Source organism: Theropithecus gelada, chromosome 19 (assembly GCF_003255815.1).
Source record: "Theropithecus gelada isolate Dixy chromosome 19, Tgel_1.0, whole genome shotgun sequence".
NCBI lineage: Eukaryota > Metazoa > Chordata > Mammalia > Primates > Cercopithecidae > Theropithecus > Theropithecus gelada.
In genome coordinates, this window is record NC_037687.1 from 22,783,979 (window position 1) to 22,801,314 (window position 17,336).

A 17,336-nucleotide genomic window follows, 5' to 3' on the forward strand; every position below is an offset into this window, starting at 1 on the left:
TTGTACCTGCTCCCACATCCTCAGGCCCGCAGCCAGGATGATCTCTGGCCCCTCTAGCCTCCCTCCTCATGCCCCTTAGGAGGCCATTTCCTCCCCATCCCATCCTGCCCTTCACCACCCTGGGGGGAGGAGGGGCAGAAGAAGCCTCACTTTGTGTGGCCTTGGGCAAGTCCATTTGCTTACCCCAGGCCTCAGTTTCTGATTTGGGAAAGGGCTCATAAGATGATTCTCTGCCTCTACTCTACCACTCTCCCAGCTTCTTTCCTTTTTTTTTTTTTAAATGTGTTGAGGTCTTGCTCTTTCACCCAGGCCAGAGTGTAGTGGCAGGATCACAGCTCACTGCAGCCTTGAATTCCTGGGCTCAAGGGATCCTCCTGCCTCAGCCTCCGAAGTAGCTGGGACTACAGGCGCTTGCTACGACGCCCAGCTAATATTTTTGTTTTTCGTAGAGATGTGGTCTTGTTATGTTGCCCAGACTGGTCTCTAACTCCTGGCCTCGAGCAGTCCTCCTGCTTTGGCCTCCTAAAGTGCTGGAATTGCAGGCGTGAGCCACTGTGTCCGACCTTCTTTCCTAATTTCAATGACATTTTGCAGACGCACATCATGGTTCTAAGACACATTCTTAAGATCTTTACCCCAGAGCTCCTTTAATTATAACACGCTGACAGTGTATGTAAAAAGTAGCATTCAGAGTCACAGAGCTCACCCACGCCCCCTTCAGCTGTCGGGTGGGTAGGTCATATGGCCTGGTGGAATATCCCGCTTGGACAGGGGGACCTCAGGGCTGAGGGACGGGTAGTCCCCCTGGAGGAGGCCTTTGCATGAAGGAGGGCGGAGGGAGACCTGGGCCAGTCCAAAGGCAGGAAGAAAGGGCGATCCCTGAGTACTCTGAGGGGCAGATTTGGAGGGAAGTTGGGCGAACTGACGATGACTTAGGTAGTAGAGGGACAGGCCGGTCCCTAGCAAAGGCAACTGAAGAGGACAGCGAGGGATGACCAGATAAAAGGACAGTAGCAGTAGGTCCAGGACTGGGGACTGGTGAGCTAGAATGGACTAGCCCTGGTCAAGATGGGTTTTTCCTCCCAAAAGGCCACGTCCTGCTGGAACAGACTACAGAATGCCAGGCTGGGAGGCGTCGCCCTGGAAGACCCAGCATAGCCATGCCAGTAGGGTGCGCCATAGGTGGAAGAAGAGAGGGGTTCTGTTGGATCGATCCACTCAGGGAGGGGAGGATGCCAATGGCAGGTACTAAGATGGATTAAGGTCAGGAGCCACAGGGTGGTGACTTATTGGAGCTAACACTGTGCAGGATTCACCCCCACCTCCCTTCCCCCTAAGACTGAGGTAGATGGAAGGGGGCGAGTCAGGAAGTCCGTACGAACTTTGTGCATCTTTACAATGGTCTGTACCAATGAGGTGGAGGTAGTGGGTGTTTGGTGCAAAAGATAAGCGTCCTAGGGGAAGGCTCCACTCAGGTGAGTGAGGGTGCGGGTGACAGAATGAGAGGTGGCTAAATCCAGGTGCAGAATCCAATTTTCTTTTGCCAAAAGTGGTGGACGTCCTGCTGGCCTACCTAGCCGGATGGAGGTGGGGTCTGATAAAAGGCGCTGCCTCTCCAAAGTGCTCAACCAATGCGCTGGCAGGGGCGGGGTGGGAGAGGGCGGGGTCCTTCTTGGAACGTTCCACCTGCAGGAGGCGGGGAGTCCCAGTGGAAGGTACCACTGGGGCAGTTTAGTAGGGAGGTTGGTCGGCTTCAGCCCAGCATCTCTGCGGCGCCCTCGAAGGACTGGGTGGTGTCAGCTGGGCCTGTCCAGGATGGGACAGTGCGGAGAATAGGCCAAGACGGAGACTTCGCAGTCCAGGCAGTAGTCACCTCCAAGACCAGGGCCCCGAGACCTCCTATTTCTCCGACGCCGGCACAACTGGGGGCGCAGGCGGCGGGTCTCGGAGGCAGAGGTGGGCTCGCACCTCTTGCAGCTGAGCGCGCAGCTCCTCGAGGGCGAGCTGCATCTGCGTGGCCTGCACCTGCGTCTGCAGCTCCTCGAGCGCCAGCCCCAAGTGGCCCACCTCGCCCTGCAGCGACTCCCTAGCAATGCGTCGCTCCTTTTCCTTGCGGCGCTGCTTCAACTGGTGGCGCCAGTACTCCAGCATCAGGCAGCTGCAGGCGGTGATGAAGATGATGCCCTCACCCAGCAGCTCCGCGCCCAGCTCGGCAGCTGCCCCCTCGTTCAGCGGCTTGACGGCAGCGGCATTGAAGCCCATGATGCGCATTTTGGTCCGCATCTCCAGCCAGTGGTACACTGCGGGGAAAGACTGGAGTCAGGGATCTTTTGCAGGGTAGCCTCCTGCAAGCTCAGCCCCTCTGTGCCTCGATGTCCCCGATGTAGCAATGGGGATGTGGTCACCACAATCGGACGCGTGCTGGAGGGGGAGCCTTAACGAAGACAAGCGCAGGCCTCACACCCAGAATCCTCTAGGGAAAACTTGCTTAACTAATGACTTACTCACGTGAAGGTGGAGTGTCAGCTTTTGCATCTTTATAAACACAGAAGATGCTGATGCTCTTTTGTTTTATTTCTTTTTCTTCTTTTGAGCCAGGGTTTCGCTCTATCGTCCAGGCTGGAGTGCAGTGCCGAGATCACGGCTCACTGCAGCCTCAAATTCCTGGGCCTCCTCCTCCTGCCTCAGCCACCAGAGTAACTGGGACAACGTGTGCGCGCCATCATGCCTGGCTAATTATTAAATTTTTTTGGTAGAAACGGGGTCTCCTTGCGTTGTCCAGGCTGGTCTTGAACTCCTGGGCTCAAGTGATCTTCCTGCCAAAGCCACCCAAAGTGCTGGGTCTACAGGTGTGCATAGCCCGGAGGCTAACTCTTAATTCCATCAAAAATTCATACTTCGCTGGGCGCGGTGGCTCACGCCTGTAATCCCAGCACTTTGAGAGGCTGAGACAGGTGGCTCAGTTGAGGTCAGAAGCTCGAGACCAACCTGGCCAACATGGCGAAACCCCCACTCTACTAAAAATACAAAAATTAGTCGGGCGTCTAATACCAGCTACTCTGGAGGCTGAGGCAGGAGAATCGCTTGAAACCGGGAGGCAGCGGCTGCAGTGAGCCGAGATCATGTCACTGTACTCCAATCTGGGAGACAGAGCGAGACTCTATTTCAAAAAAAAAAAAAAATTGTAACTTGATTTTTCACTGCATTCCCCTCCAACCTCATGAACTACATGGAATTCGTCACATATTCTACCTCCTTCCCTTTCCCCTCCCAATTTTTACAAGTGGTTTTTATTTTTATTCTTTTACTGTTTATTTTTATTTATGTATGTATAGTTTTTTTTTTTATTGAGATGGGGCCTTGCTCTGTTGCCCAGGTTGTAGTGCAGTGGCACCATCTCAGCTCACTGCAACCTCCACCTCCCAGGTTCAAGCAATTTCCAGCTAATTTTTGTATTTTCAGTAGGGACGGGTTTTCACCATCTTGGCCAGGCTGGTCTCAAACTCCTGACCTCAAATGATCCATCTGCCTCAGCCTCCCAAACTGCTAGGATTACAAACGTGAGCCACCACGCCCAGCCTTTATTTATTTATTTATTATTTATTTATTTATTTTGAGACAGTCTCACTCTGTCCCCCAGACTGGAGTGCAGTGGTGTGATCTCGGCTCGCTGCAGCCTTTGCCTCCCACATTCAAGCCATTCTGGTGCCTTAACCTCCCAAGTAGCTTGGATCAATGACGTGCGACATCATGTCAGCTACTTTTTTTTTTTTTTTTTTTTTTTTTGTATTTTTAGTAGAGACAGGGTTTCACTATGTTGGTCAGGCTGGTCTCGAACTCCTGACCTCAAGTGATCCACCTGCCTCAGCCTCCCAAAGTGCTGGATTATAGGCATGAGCCACCACGCCCAGACTATTTTTTTTTACTGTTTATTAGTAACCTATGTAATTGCTTTGTGCAATGCTTTGTGCTGCCTGAAATTGAAAATATAGACAATGTAAAATATGAAGGTTATGGAAATATTAATCCTGTAGATCCATAATGAAGATGTATTTTTATTTCACTAAACCAGTGGTGTGTGAAGCATTATCATTAAATACCAGCTGTACTCGCTACTTCATATCGTGCCACATTTTTGTTTTCTTTTATTTCAACTTTGATGTTACTGTATGAAGGTTTTAGTTTTTCCTAGAATGATGATTCTCAAACTATGCAACCCACAAAAATTCACCATGGGACTAAGATCATCCAGATGTTTGCTCCTATTCTGTTTATTAAATAAATACTCATGGGGCCGGGCACGGTGGCTCAAGCCTGTAATCCCAGCACTTTGGGAGGCCGAGACGGGCAGATCATGAGGTCAGGAGATCGAGACCATCCTGGCTAACACGGTGAAACCCCGTCTCTACTAAAAATACAAAAACTTAGCCGGGCGTGGCGGCGGGCGCCTGTAGTCCCAGCTACTCGGGAGGCTGGGGCAGGAGAATGGCGTGAACCCGGGAGGCGGAGCTTGCAGTGAGCTGAGATCCGGCCACTGCACTCCAGCCTGGGTGACAGAGCGAGACTCCGTCTCAAAAAAAAATAAAATAAAATAAAATAAATAAATAAATAAATACTCATGGATACACTGGCTGTTCTCTGGGCTGCTGCAGGACTGTTCTCCTTCATATCGCTCCTCCTGTTTTGAGAAACTTGCATTCTCTTTGTTGAATTTCATTCTAGTTTTCCTGGAGTATATCCCTAAATACCTTTCGCAGAAAGGATGCTTAGTACCTCAGTGTTTTGAGTCCTTGAATATCTGAAATATCTTTTTCCACCTTCACATTAGATTAGATGATAAACTCTAGCCCCAGAATGACTAGTTCTAAATCCTATTCCTCAGCAGTTTGGTGGCCTGGTTCCATGATGTATAAAGGCAGAGGGGCTTGTTGTCACCCCTGTGGCACTGACATTACACCAAGATGGATGCTTTTCTCATTCCCCTTACTTTAAACTACTTTAAACTATCTTCTATCCAAATCCTGTTTCTCTCTTTAGCCCTTGAATTTTTCTTGTCTGCTCAGTAAAGGATTAACCTCACCCAAATAGAGGTCTGACCTTTGCCTTTTACTCCTGGGAGGTAATTTTTTAGTTCTTGGAATGTACAGCCTGAACTGGGGACTTGGGCCACACCAAATGGTTTGTGCTAATAGTGGTGATTTATGGTAGGGCCTTTGGGCCATGTGGTATCAGCTTAACCTCTGGAGGGGCTAGAATCTAAGGGGAGCCACACAAGTGGTCAGCCTTATCCACATGCCTATCCCTACTAAAAACCCTGGACACCGAGGCTCAGGGAGACTTCCCTGATGGGTGATATCATGTCTCTCATCATTACTGGGAGAAGTTAGTGCTGTCCACAACTGCACCAGGTATTAAACTGGCACTTGGAACTCTCCTGGATCCATGGACTTCTTCCCTGGGCTGATTGTAATCTGATTCTTTTCACTGTAATGAGCCACAACCATGAGAATAACTGACCCTAGTGAGTTCTGTGAGTCTTTCTAGCAAATTACTGAAACTGATGGTGGTCTTGGAGACTCCTGGGCTTGCAGTAAATATCAGAAGTGAGGGTGGTCTCGGTGACCCCCTAACTGTGTCTTATCCGTTGCCTCCTCTCCATTTTCTCCTACCTTTCTCCTACCCCTTCCCAGTCTGGAATGCCACCCTGTACTGATCTCATTTGCCTTTCCTGTTTTTTTCATTGCTCCTTTTTGTTACACCAGTGGGAGGTTTTGTTGACTTTTCAGAACTTATTTTTTCCCCTGATTTTCATAGTCTTTATTTAAAATTTGATTATAAAATGTCCAAACATACAGGGAAGTTTAGTGTTCATTGGGCTTTAAAATTATTTTATTTTTTAAAAGAGATGGGGTCTTACTATGTTGTCCACCCTTGTCTCAAACTCCCAGCCTCAAGCAATCCTCCCACCACAGCCTCACAGCCTCCTAAAGTACTGATTGCAAGCATGAGCCACTGTGCCCAGCCCTAGGATTATTTTTATTTTTATTTTTATTTTTGAGATGGAGTTTTGCTCTTCTCCCCCAGGCTGGAGTGCAATGACACTATCTCCACTCACTGCAATCTCTGCCTCCCAGGCTCAAGCGATTCTCCTGCCTCAGCCTCCCCAGTAGCTGGGATTACAGGCATGTGCCACCACGCCCAGCTAGTTTTTGTATTTTTACAAAATAAAATGTGTCCACCACAGCCACCGTTAAGCAGTGGGCAGGTTGTCACCTCTGACTCTGGCCTGGAGATAAGTCAGACTCAATCCATGTGAATTCTACAATCAGTTTGTCAGTCTGCACACACATGCACATGCACAAATATACAAACACACACCTTTTGGCATAGAATTGGGATTGACTTGAATCTATAAATCAGTTTATAAGATGATATCTTTACAATATTGAACCTTCCAAATGAAGGAATCCACAGCTTTGGCACAAAGATTACTTTACAGTGAAAACACTTGATATGTTCTCTAAACTTCTCTTACTGAACTAAAGGAGAGCCTCCTGAAAATACAACTGCCATTAACCCCCTCTGAGGGAGTTTTCTGCAAATTCCAGAAAGGAGACAGACTGTCCATCTCTATTAGAATTAAAAATCACACAGGAAAACAATAGAGGCCAGGCACTGCGGCTCATGCCTGTAATCCCAGCACTTTGGGAGGCTGAGGTGGATCACCTGAGGTCAGGAGTTCCAGACCAGCCTGGCCAACATAATTAAACCCCATCTCTACTAAAAATACAAAAATTAGCCAGACATGGTGGCGGCTGCCTGTAATCCCAGTACTTGCGAGGCTGAAGCAGGAGAATCGCTTGAACCTGGGAAGTGGAGGTTGTAGTGAGCTGAGATCGTGCCATCACACTCCAGCCTGGCGACAAGAGCAAAACTCTGTCTCAAAAAAAAAAAAAAAAAAAAGTAAAGAAAATAATAGAACTATCCATACTTTTCTACTGAACCCCTTTTTCTTTTCTTTTCCTTTTTTTTTTTGAGATGGAATCTTGCTCTGTTGCCCAGGCTGGAGTGCAGTGGCGTGATCTCGGCTCACCACAACCTCTGCCTCCCAGGTTCAAGCGATTCTCCTGCCTCAGCCTCCCAAGTAGCTGGGACTACAGGCACGCACCACCATGCCCGGCTAATTTTTGTAGTTTTAGTAGAGATGGGGTTTCACTATGTTGGCCAGGCTTGTCTTGAACTCCTGACCTCGTGATCCCCTGCCTTGGCCTTCCAAAGTGCTGGGATTACAGGCGTGAGCCACTGCGCCCAGCCTGAACCCCTTTTTCTTAAGTCGGTAAATAAACCTTTACTTCCAGCTATTCAATGAGTTACTCATTACAGAGTTCCCTTGCCTAATGTGTAAATAAACTTTTTCTCTCCACCTGTTGATCTGTCTATTGTTAATCAATTCACAGGTTCCCAACAACAGGGATCTAGATTAGTAGAGGAAAAGATTTTCCTGTCAATGCAATCCATGAACATGGTATTCTCTTCATTTAGGTCTTTAAGGAATTTATCTCAATAATGTTTTGTAGTTTACAGAATAGATACCTGCATATAAATTCAGTTTATTCCTATGCATTAGATATTTTGATACTATTTTGATGGCAACATTTCAAATTTCATTTTCTATTTGTTTGTTGCTGGTACTGATTATAGCAATAAATTGATTTCTGTACCTTATATCCAGTGATCTTGATAAATTAATTCTTACTTTTTTTTTTTTTTTGAGACAAGGTCTCAGTCTGTCACCCAGGCTGGAGTGCAGTGGTACAATCATAGCTTACTGCAGTCTCAAGTGATCCACCCACCTCAGCCTCCTGAGTAGCTGGGACTGCAGGGATGCAACACCATGCCTGGCTAAGTTTTGTAATTTTCTGTAAAGACAGGGTTTCGCCATGTTGTTCAGGCTGGTCTCGAACTCCCGGGCTCAAGTGATCCACCTGCCTTGGCCTCCCAAAGTGCTGGGATTACAGGCATGAACCGCCATGCCCAGCCTAATTAGTTCTTATTCTTCTTAGTCATATAGTTTGTTTATAAATTATTTTAATTGTACATACACAATGTAGTTGTTTGAACATAATAACTGTTTTTTCTTTCTTTCTTTTTTTTTTTTTTAAGAGTTGAAGTCTCACTCTTTCACCCAAGCTGGAGTGCAATAGCACAATTATGGCTCACTATAGCCTTGATCTCCTGAGCTCAAGAGATCCTCCCACCTCAGCCTCCTGAGTAGCTGGGACTAAAGGTGCCTGCTGCCACAACCTGTTAGAAATTGGTTTTCTTGCCGGGTGTGATAGATCACACCTGCAATCCCAGTACATTGACAGGCCAAGGCAGGCGGATCACCTGAGGTCAGGAGTTTGAGACCAGCCTGGCCAACATGGTGAAACCCTGTCACTAATGAAAAAATAAAAACATTAGCCAGGTGTGGTAGCATGCACCTGTAATCCCAGCTACTCAGGAGGCTTAGGAAGGAGAATTGCATGAACCCAGGAGGTGGAGGTTGCAGTGAGCCGAGATTGCACTCCAGCTGGGTGACAGAGCGAGACTCCATCTCAAAAAAAAAATTAATTAAAAAAAAAAAAAATGTGGGCCGGGCGCAGTGGCTCAAGCCTGTAATCCCAGCACTTTGGGAGGCCGAGATGGGTGGATCATGAGGTCAGAAGATCGAGACCATCCTGGCTAACACGGTGAAACCCCGTCTCTACTAAAAATACAAAAAAACTAGCTGGGCATGGTGGCGGGCGCCTGTAGTCCCAGCTACTCAGGAGGCTGAGGCAGGAGAATGGCGTAAACCCGGGAGGCGGAGCTTGCAGTGAACTGAGATCTGGCCACTGCACTCCAGCCTGGGTGATAGAGCGAGACTCCATCTCAAAAAAAAAAAAAAAAAAAAATGCAGGCCAGGCGCGGTGGCTCACACCTGTAATCCCAGCACTTTGGGAGGCTGAGGCAGGCGGATCACATGAGGTCAGGAGTTCAAGACCAGCCTGGCCAACATGGCAAAAACCCATCTCTACTAAAAATGCAAAAAAATTAGCCAGGCATGGTGACGGGCACCTATAATCCCAGCTAATAGGGAGGCTGAGGCAGAAGAATAGCTTGAACTTGGGAGGCAGAGGTTGCAGTAAGCCAAGATCACACCACTGCACTCCAGCCTTGGTGACGAGTGAAATTCTGTCTCAAAAAAAAGAAAAAAAAAAAGTGTATGGAAACGCAAAGGGCCAAGAATAGTAACATTGAAGAGAAAAACTAGAAACCTTACACTACCGGATATAAAGCTATCATAAAGCTATAATCATCAAAACAGGGTGGCATTTCCACATGAATAGACAGGCCAATGGTAAAGTGTAGAGAATCCAGAAATATTCACACATGCACAGTCATATGACTTGTGACGAAAGTGACACTGTGGTGCAGCGGGATAAGAATGGCCTTTTCCAGACATGTCATTGGATCACCTGAATATGCGCAGACAAAAAAATAAACTTTAACATCTACCTCACATAATACACAAAAATTTATTCCACAGGGATTGCTGATCAAAATATGAGAGGCACAAATATAACACTTTTATATAAAAACAAAAAAGTAGGAGGCTGGGTGTACTGGCTCATGCCTATAAACTCTGTGCTTTGGGAGGCCAAGGTGGGAGGATTGCTTCAGAGAAGGAGTTCAAGACCATACTGGGCAACATGGTGAAACCTTATCTCTACAAAAAATAAATAAAATTAGCTGGGTATGGTGGTGCACCTGCCGCCATGCCAGGCTAATTAAAAAAAAAAAAATTATTAGAGATGGGGTTTCGTCATGTTGGTCAGGCTTGTCTTGAACTTCTTTTTTGTTTGTTGTTTTTTGAAATATAGTCTCGCTCTGTCGCCCAGGCTGGAGTGCAGTGGTGCAACCTTGGCTCACTGCAACCTCCGCCTCCCAGCTACTCAGCAGGCTGAGCTACGAGGATCATGTAAGCCCGAGAGTTGAAGGCTGTAGTGAGTTGTGGTGGTGCCACTGCACTCAGGCCTGGACAATAGAGCAAGACTCTGTCTCAAAAAAACAAAACAAAACAAAACAAAACAAAACAAAAACAACTTTCATTCTTCAAAACATGCCAGCAAGAGAGGGAAAAGGCAAATCATAGACTGGAAGAAGCCATTTGCAATATATCAATCCGACAAATAACTCAAATGCAGGACATACAGAGACCTCCTGCCAATCAAAAGGGGAAAGGTAGAGGAACCCTCCTGCCTATCAAAAGGGGAAAGGTGGAGAACCCAGTGGAAAATTTATTGCAATACATCAATCTGACAAATAACTCAAATTCTGGACATACAGAGACCTCCTGCCAATCAAAAGGGGAAAGGTAGAGAACCCAGTGGAAAATTGATGGCAATACATTAATCCAACAAATAACTCAAATTCTGGACATACAGAGACCTCCTGCCAATCAAAAAGGGAAAGGTAGAGAACCCTCCTGCCAATCAAAAGGGGAAAGGTAGAGAAGCCAGTGGAAAATTGATGCCAATACATCAATCTGACAAATAACTCAAATTCTGGACATACAGAAACCTCCTGCCAATCAAAAGGGGAAAGGTAGAGAACCCAGTGGAAAATGACTTGACTCACAAAAGAGGATGGTATCTTTTTCTTTTTCTTTTCTTTTTGAGATGGAGTTTTGCTCGTGTTGCCCAGGCTGGAGTACAGTGGTGCGATCTTGGCTCACTGCAACCTCCGCCCTCTGGTTTCAAGCACTTCTCCTGCCTCAGCCTCTCGGGTAGCTGGGACTACAGGCACGCACCACCACGCCCAGCTAATTTTTTGTATTTTTAGTAGAGATGGGGTTTCACCATGTTGGCCAGGATGGTCTCGAACTCCTGACCTCGTGATCCACCTGCCTTGGCCTCCCAAAGTGCTGGGATTACAGGCGTGAGCCACCACGCCCGGCCACCCAGGCAGTTTCTTAAAAAGTTAAACATAGGCCGGGCGCGGTGGCTCAAGCCTGTAATCCTAGCACTTTGGGAGGCCGAGACGGGCGGATCACGAGGTCAGGAGATCGAGACCATCCTGGCTAACACCGTGAAACCCCGTCTCTACTAAAAATACAAAAAACTAGCCGGACGAGGTGGCGGGCGCCTGTAGTCCCAGCTACTTGGGAGGCTGAGGCAGGAGAATGGCGTAAACCCGGGAGGCGGAGCTTGCAGTGAGCTGAGATCCGGCCACTGTACTCCAGCCCGGGCTACCGAGCAAGACTCCGTCTCAAAAAAAAAAAAAAAAAAAAAAAAAAAAAAAAAAAAGTTAAACATAGGCCAGGTACAGTGGCTTACACACCTGTATTCCCAGCACTCTGGGAGGCTACTCATCGCTTGAACCCAGGAGTTCAAGACCAGACTGGGCAACATGGTGAAACCCCTTCTCTACAAAAACATCACAAAAGAATTTTAATGTTTTTATTTTTTCTGCCACGCTCAGCTAATTTTTGTATGTTTTGTAGAGATGACGTCTCACTATGTTGCCCAGGCTGGTCTCAAACTCCTGACCTCAAGCTATCCACCCACTTCTGTCTCCCAAAGTGCTGGGATTACAGGCATGAACACTGCACCCAGTCAAAAAACACAAAAATTAGCCCGGCATGGTGGCGTGTCCCTGTAGTCCCAGCTACTGGACGGGGGTGGGGTTGAGGTTGCAGTGAGCAGAAAGCGTGTCACTGCACTCCAGCCTGGGTGACAGAGCCAGACCTTGTCACAAAAAAAAAAAAAAAAAAAAAAAGGAATGAGATATTCATGCAATAAAATGGACCATGCATTGTATGACTCCATTTATATGAAATGCTCAAATAATGCAATCTATTGAGGCAGAAATCTATTGAGATCAGTGATTTTTAGGGGATGAAGGAAGGAGGCGAATGGAGAGTCACTGCAAATGAATGTGAGGGATCTTTTGGAGATGATGGAAATGTTCTGAAACTGGAATGTGGAGATGGTTGCATAACCATGTCAGTTTACTGAAAATCATCAAATCTTACCCTTAAAATGGGTGAGTTTCGGCCGGGCGCAGTGGCTCATGCCTGTAATACCAGCACTTTGGGAGGCTGAGGCAGGTGGATCACGAGGTCAGGAGATTGAGACCATTGTGACCAACATGGTGAAACCCCATCTCTACTAAAAATACAAAAATTAGCCAGGTGTGGTGGCAGGCACCTGTAGTCCCAGCTACTCGGGAGGCTGAGGCAGAAGAATCGCTTGAACCCAGGAGGCAGAAGTTGCAGTGAGCTGAGATCATGCCACTGCACTCCAGCCTGGGTGCCAGAGTGACACTCTGTCTCAAAAAAATTAAAAAATAAAAAATATAATTAATTCAAGATGGATTAGAGACTTAAATGTTAGACCTAATACCATAAAAACCCTAGAAGAAAACCTAGGTAATACCATTCAGGACATAGGCATGGGCAAGGACTTCATGTCTAAAACACCAAAAGCAACGGCAACAAAAGCCAAAATTGACAAATGGGATCTAATTAAACTAAAGAGCTTCTGCACAGCAAAATAGACTACCATCAGAGTGAACAGGCAACCTACAGAATGGGAGAACATTTTTGCAATCTACTCATCTGACAAAGGGCTAATATCCAGAACCTACAAAGAACTCAAACAAATTTACAAGAAAAAACAAACAACCCCATCAAAAAGTGGGCAAAGGATGTGAATAGACATGTCTCAAAAAAGGACATTCATACAGCCAACAGACACATGAAAAAATGCTCATCATCACTGGCCATCAGAGAAATGCAAATCAAAACCACAATGAGATACCATCTCACATCAGTTAGAATGGCGATCATTAAAAAGTCAGGAAACAACAGGTGCTGGAGAGGATGTGGAGAAACAGGAACACTTTTCCACTGTTGGTGGGATTGTAAACTAGTTCAACCATTATGGAAAACAGTATGGCGATTCCTCAAGGATCTAGAACTAGAAGTACCATATGACCCAGCCATCCCATTACTGGGTATATACCCAAAGGATTATAAATCATGCTGCTATAAAGACACATGCACACGTATGTTTATTGCAGCACTATTCATAATAGCAAAGACTTAGAATCAACCGAAATGTCCATCAGTGACAGACTGGATTAAGAAAATGTGGCACATATACACCATGGAATACTATGCAGCCATAAAAAAGGATGAGTTTGTGTCCTTTGTAGGGACGTGGATGCAGCTGGAAACCATCATTCTCAGCAAACTATCGCAAGAACAGAAAACCAAACACCGCATGTTCTCACTCATAGGTTGGAACTGAACAATGAGATCACTTGGACTCGGGAAGGGGAACATCACACACCGGGGCCTATCACGGGGAGGGAGGAGGGGGGAGGGATTGCATTGGGAGTTATACCTGATGTAAATGACGAGTTGATGGGTGCTGATGAGTTGATGGGTGCAGCACACCAACATGGCACAAGTATACATATGTAACAAACCTGCACGTTATGCACATGTACCCTAGAACTTAAAGTATAATAAAAAAAAGAAAAAGAAAAAATAAAAAAAGAAAAGAAAACAAAGGGTGAGTTTCATGGTGTGTAGATTATACCTTGATAAAGCTGTTTAAACAAACAAAACAGGCCAGGGTGCGGTGGCTCATACCTGTAGTCCCAGCTACTTGGGGGGTTAAAGTGGGAAGATTGCTTGAGCCTGGGAGGTTGAGGCTGCAGTGAGCTGTGACTGTACCACTACACTGCAGCCTGGGTGACTGAGTGAGTCTCAGAAAAAAAAAGGCCAGGCGCAGCATCTCACATGTGTAATCCCAGCACTTTGGGAGGCCAAGGCAGGTGGATCACCTGAGATCAGGTGGGCGTGGTGACGGGTGCCTGTAATCCCAGCTACTTGGGAGGCTGAGGCAGGAGAATCACTTGAACTTGGGAGGTGGAGGTTGCAGTGAGCCAAGATGGCGCCACTGCACTCCAGCCTGGGTGACAGAGAGAGACTCCGTCTCAAAACACAAACAAGCAAAAAAGCCAGAACACCGGGGTCCAGGACCTCTCTCACTGGAATTGGCAAATGCTGTCATGAATGGTAGGGGGGGTGGGTGGGGAGGTGGGGTTCACAGTCTCTATGCTGGGCCCAAGTGGATCCCGCCTAACTCAGAGACCTCAGGAATGAATGTCTGTATTTCTGAGGTTTTTGATTTTCCAGAATCTAAACCCCTCTGTTGGACTGGGGACATGCCACGGCTGTGAGTCCGAGTCAGGAACAGGCTGCAACAGAAACTGGAGAAACCCATGGCTTCCCCGTATGGGGACTAGTCTCCCACAACCAGAAGGCTGCCATATGAAGTCACCGGGAACCCAGGCTCCTGGTTCAGCCCTACCGTCCTCATTACGGGGCTCTTAGCCACATGCCCAAAAGATGCCTGCTGCCCCTTAGCATCACAGCCTCCTTCCAGGCAGGAGGTGGGGGCAGGGGGTGTCAGAGGAAGTGTATGTCTAATCTGTCACTTTTTATGGAAAAGTCACTGAATTTTACAGAACCCCCATCCCACATAGCCATCCTGTACTATAGGGGGGTCTGGGAGGTCCACTGTTCTTGGCTGGATACATAGTTACCCTTCATTTAATTGGGGCCTTGTGTAGCAGCTCAGGCTTGTAATTCCAGCACTATGGGAGGCCGAGGCAGGAGGATCATCTGAGTAAAGAAGTTTGAGACTAGCCTGGGCAACACAGGGAGACCTTGTCTCTACTAAAAAATAAAACAAAATAAATAAGATAAATTTTTTTTGAAGGAAAATTTGTATTTTAATTATTTTTATGCACAGAAAACTCAACAGTGTACATTTAACCCAGTTTAGTGGCAACTTCTTTAGCTTTTGCCTTTTCGAGCTTGGCGATACGAGTCACAGACTTGGGACCCAGGACATTGTCACCCCAGTGACAGTAGATCTCATCGTATCTGTTGTTGTAATTGGTCCTGATAACTTCCACCTGCTTAGCCAAAGCGCCTTTGTCTTCCGAGTTCACTTGTGTAAAGGCGACAGTGGTCCAGGTCTTCCTGTGGACTAGACGTCCCAGTCTTGCCTTCCCCTTGATAATGCAGTAAGGGACCCCCATTTTACGACACAGGGCAGGCAAGAAGACAACCAGCTCGATGGGATCCACGTCGTCTGCAATCCCCACCAGCTGAGCTTTCTTGTTCTCCACCAAGGTGGTGACGGTGCTAACTCCTGCTCCAAGGACAGGTGGTCTCTTAGTGGGGACATCCCCTTTGCCAGCAGCCTTCTTCTCGGCCCGGGCCAACAGCCTCTGCTTCTTCTCTTGCTTTATCTCTGGTCTGTACTTGTGGGCCAGCTTAAGCAGCTGAGTAGCTGTCTGGCGGTCCAGGGCCTGGGTGAACTGGTTAATCGCGGGAGGCACTTCCAGTCGCTTATAGAGGATGGCTCTCTGCCGCTGCAACCTGATATAGCGGGGCCATTTCACAAAGCGGGTGAGGTCTCTTTTGGGCTGGATGTCCTGTCCAATGCCAAAATTCTTAGGCCTTTTCTTCTTCTTTTTTTTTTTTAGACGGAGTCTCGCTCTGTGGCCCAGGCTGGAGTGCAGTGGCCGGATCACAGCTCACTGCAAGCTCCGCCTCCCGGGTTTACGCCATTCTCCTGCCTCAGCCTCCCGAGTAGCTGGGACTACAGGCGCCCGCCACCTCGCCCGGCTAGTTTTTTGTATTTTTTAGTAGAGACGGGGTTTCACCGTGTTAGCCAGGATGGTCTCGATCTCCTGACCTCGTGATCCGCCCGTCTCGGCCTCCCAAAGTGCTGGGATTACAGGCTTGAGCCACCGCGCCCGGCCAAGATACATTTTTTTTTTTGAGAAAGAGTCTCACTCTGCTAGCCAGGCTGGAGTGCAGTGGTGCAATGATGGCTTATTGAAGCCTCGACCTCCTGGGCTCAAGCAAACCTCCTGCCTCAGCCTCCTGAATAGCTGGGACTATAGGCACGCACCACCACACCTGGCGCATTTTGAAACATTTTATAGAAACAGGGTCTCACTATGTTTCTCAGGCTGGTCTTGGACTCCTAGGCTCAAGCGATCCTCCCACCTCGGCCTCCCAAAGTGCTGATATTATAGGTGTGAACCACCATACCTGGCCTGAACCTGAAATCTTGGGGAAGGCTTCAAGGATACAAAGAGACCCCTAGGATCCATATTAGGCGGTGGGGTAGGTCCAGGGCAGTGGTGGGGGGTGGTACCCATGGTGCTGACAGCCTTCTGACCTTGGAGTCCCCCAGTGCTTCATGCTCGCTGCAACCCAACAGACAGACTCCTTGCTGAGAAGTGGCTGCCCAGCCAGGGACTATAGTTAGGGGCAGTTAGGTGTGGTCAGGGCACCAAGTTCTAGGAAAAATAAGCCAGCCAAGTGAAGTGGGTTACTTCCAGCCCTGGTCCATACAAGCCATGCTGTGTCCTCATGAAGACCATCCCCAGGGGGACTTTGAAATAAACACACTGAAGATGGCAGAGTTGCAACAGCCTGAGTCCCTGAATGACAGTGTGGAGGAGGAGGGCTGCCCTGCCAACCTGTTCCCAGCTAGTACAGCTGTGCATTGCTTAATGACAGGGACACAGTCTGAGAAAGGCATTGTTTGGTGATTTCGTCATTGTGCAAACATCACAGAGTGGGCTTACACAAACCTAGATAGTGTAGCCTGCTACACACCTAGGCTACGTGGTCGAGCTTTCTGCTCCTAGGCTATAAACCTAAACAGCATGTGACTGTACTGAAAATTGCAGGGAGTTACAACACAATGGTAAGTATTTGCATGTCTAGACACATCTAAACGTAGAAAAGGTACAGTAAAAATATGCTATTATCATTTTACGAGACCACTGTTGTATATGCGGTTTGTTGTTGACAGAAACCTCATTATGTGGTACATTACTTCACTGTTTTGGTGGTGTTTTTTTTTTTTTTGAGATGGAGTCTCGCTCTGTCACCAGGCTGGAGTGCGGTGGCATGATCCCGGCTCACTGCAACCTCCACCTCCCTGGTTCAAGCGATTCTCCTGCCCCAGCCCCCCAAGTAGCTGGGATTACAGGCACGCGCCACCAAGCCCAGCTAATTTCAGTATTTTTAGTAGACAGGTTTCACCATGTTGGCCAGGATGGTCTCGATCTCCTGACCTCGCAATCCACCCACCTTGGCTTCCCAAAGTGCTGGGATTACAGGTGTGAGCCACCGTGCCCGGCCCATGACTTCACTGTTTTATTTTGTTTGTTTATTTATTTATTTATTTATTTATTTTTGAGACAGG

The 17,336-nt window shown here is 47.5% G+C and overlaps 2 protein-coding genes across 2 annotated transcripts in view; both read right to left on the bottom strand.

Annotated features, from left to right (window-relative positions):
- Positions 1 to 622: 622 nt before the first annotated feature.
- The window catches only part of OPA3 (OPA3, outer mitochondrial membrane lipid metabolism regulator), a 57,329-nt gene continuing 40,615 nt past the window's right edge, over positions 623 to 17,336 (bottom strand). Inside the window, exon 2 of the mRNA XM_025366812.1 lies at positions 623 to 2,300. Within this exon, the coding sequence (XP_025222597.1) occupies positions 1,900 to 2,300 (401 nt within the window). The 3' untranslated portion in view covers positions 623 to 1,899. The remainder of the gene's footprint in view (positions 2,301 to 17,336) is intronic.
- LOC112612764 (60S ribosomal protein L7a-like) lies at positions 14,815 to 16,278 on the bottom strand. Its single transcript, XM_025367679.1, has 2 exons — positions 16,210 to 16,278; positions 14,815 to 15,579 (listed from the first exon to the last, which is right to left on the bottom strand). Exons 1-2 carry the CDS (start codon positions 16,276 to 16,278, stop codon positions 14,872 to 14,874), a joined length of 777 nt encoding a protein of 258 aa, XP_025223464.1. The 3' UTR covers positions 14,815 to 14,871.

Excerpts from the sequence above, each read along its gene's own strand:
- LOC112612764 (XM_025367679.1), bottom strand. The coding sequence starts at position 16,278 with ATGGGTACCACCCCCCACCACTGCCCTGGACCTACCCCACCGCCTAAT. Across the intron at positions 15,580-16,209 it reads TGGATCCTAGGGGTCTCTTT|AAGAAGAAAAGGCCTAAGAA; the intron begins GTATCCTTGAAG and ends AAAAAAAAAAAG.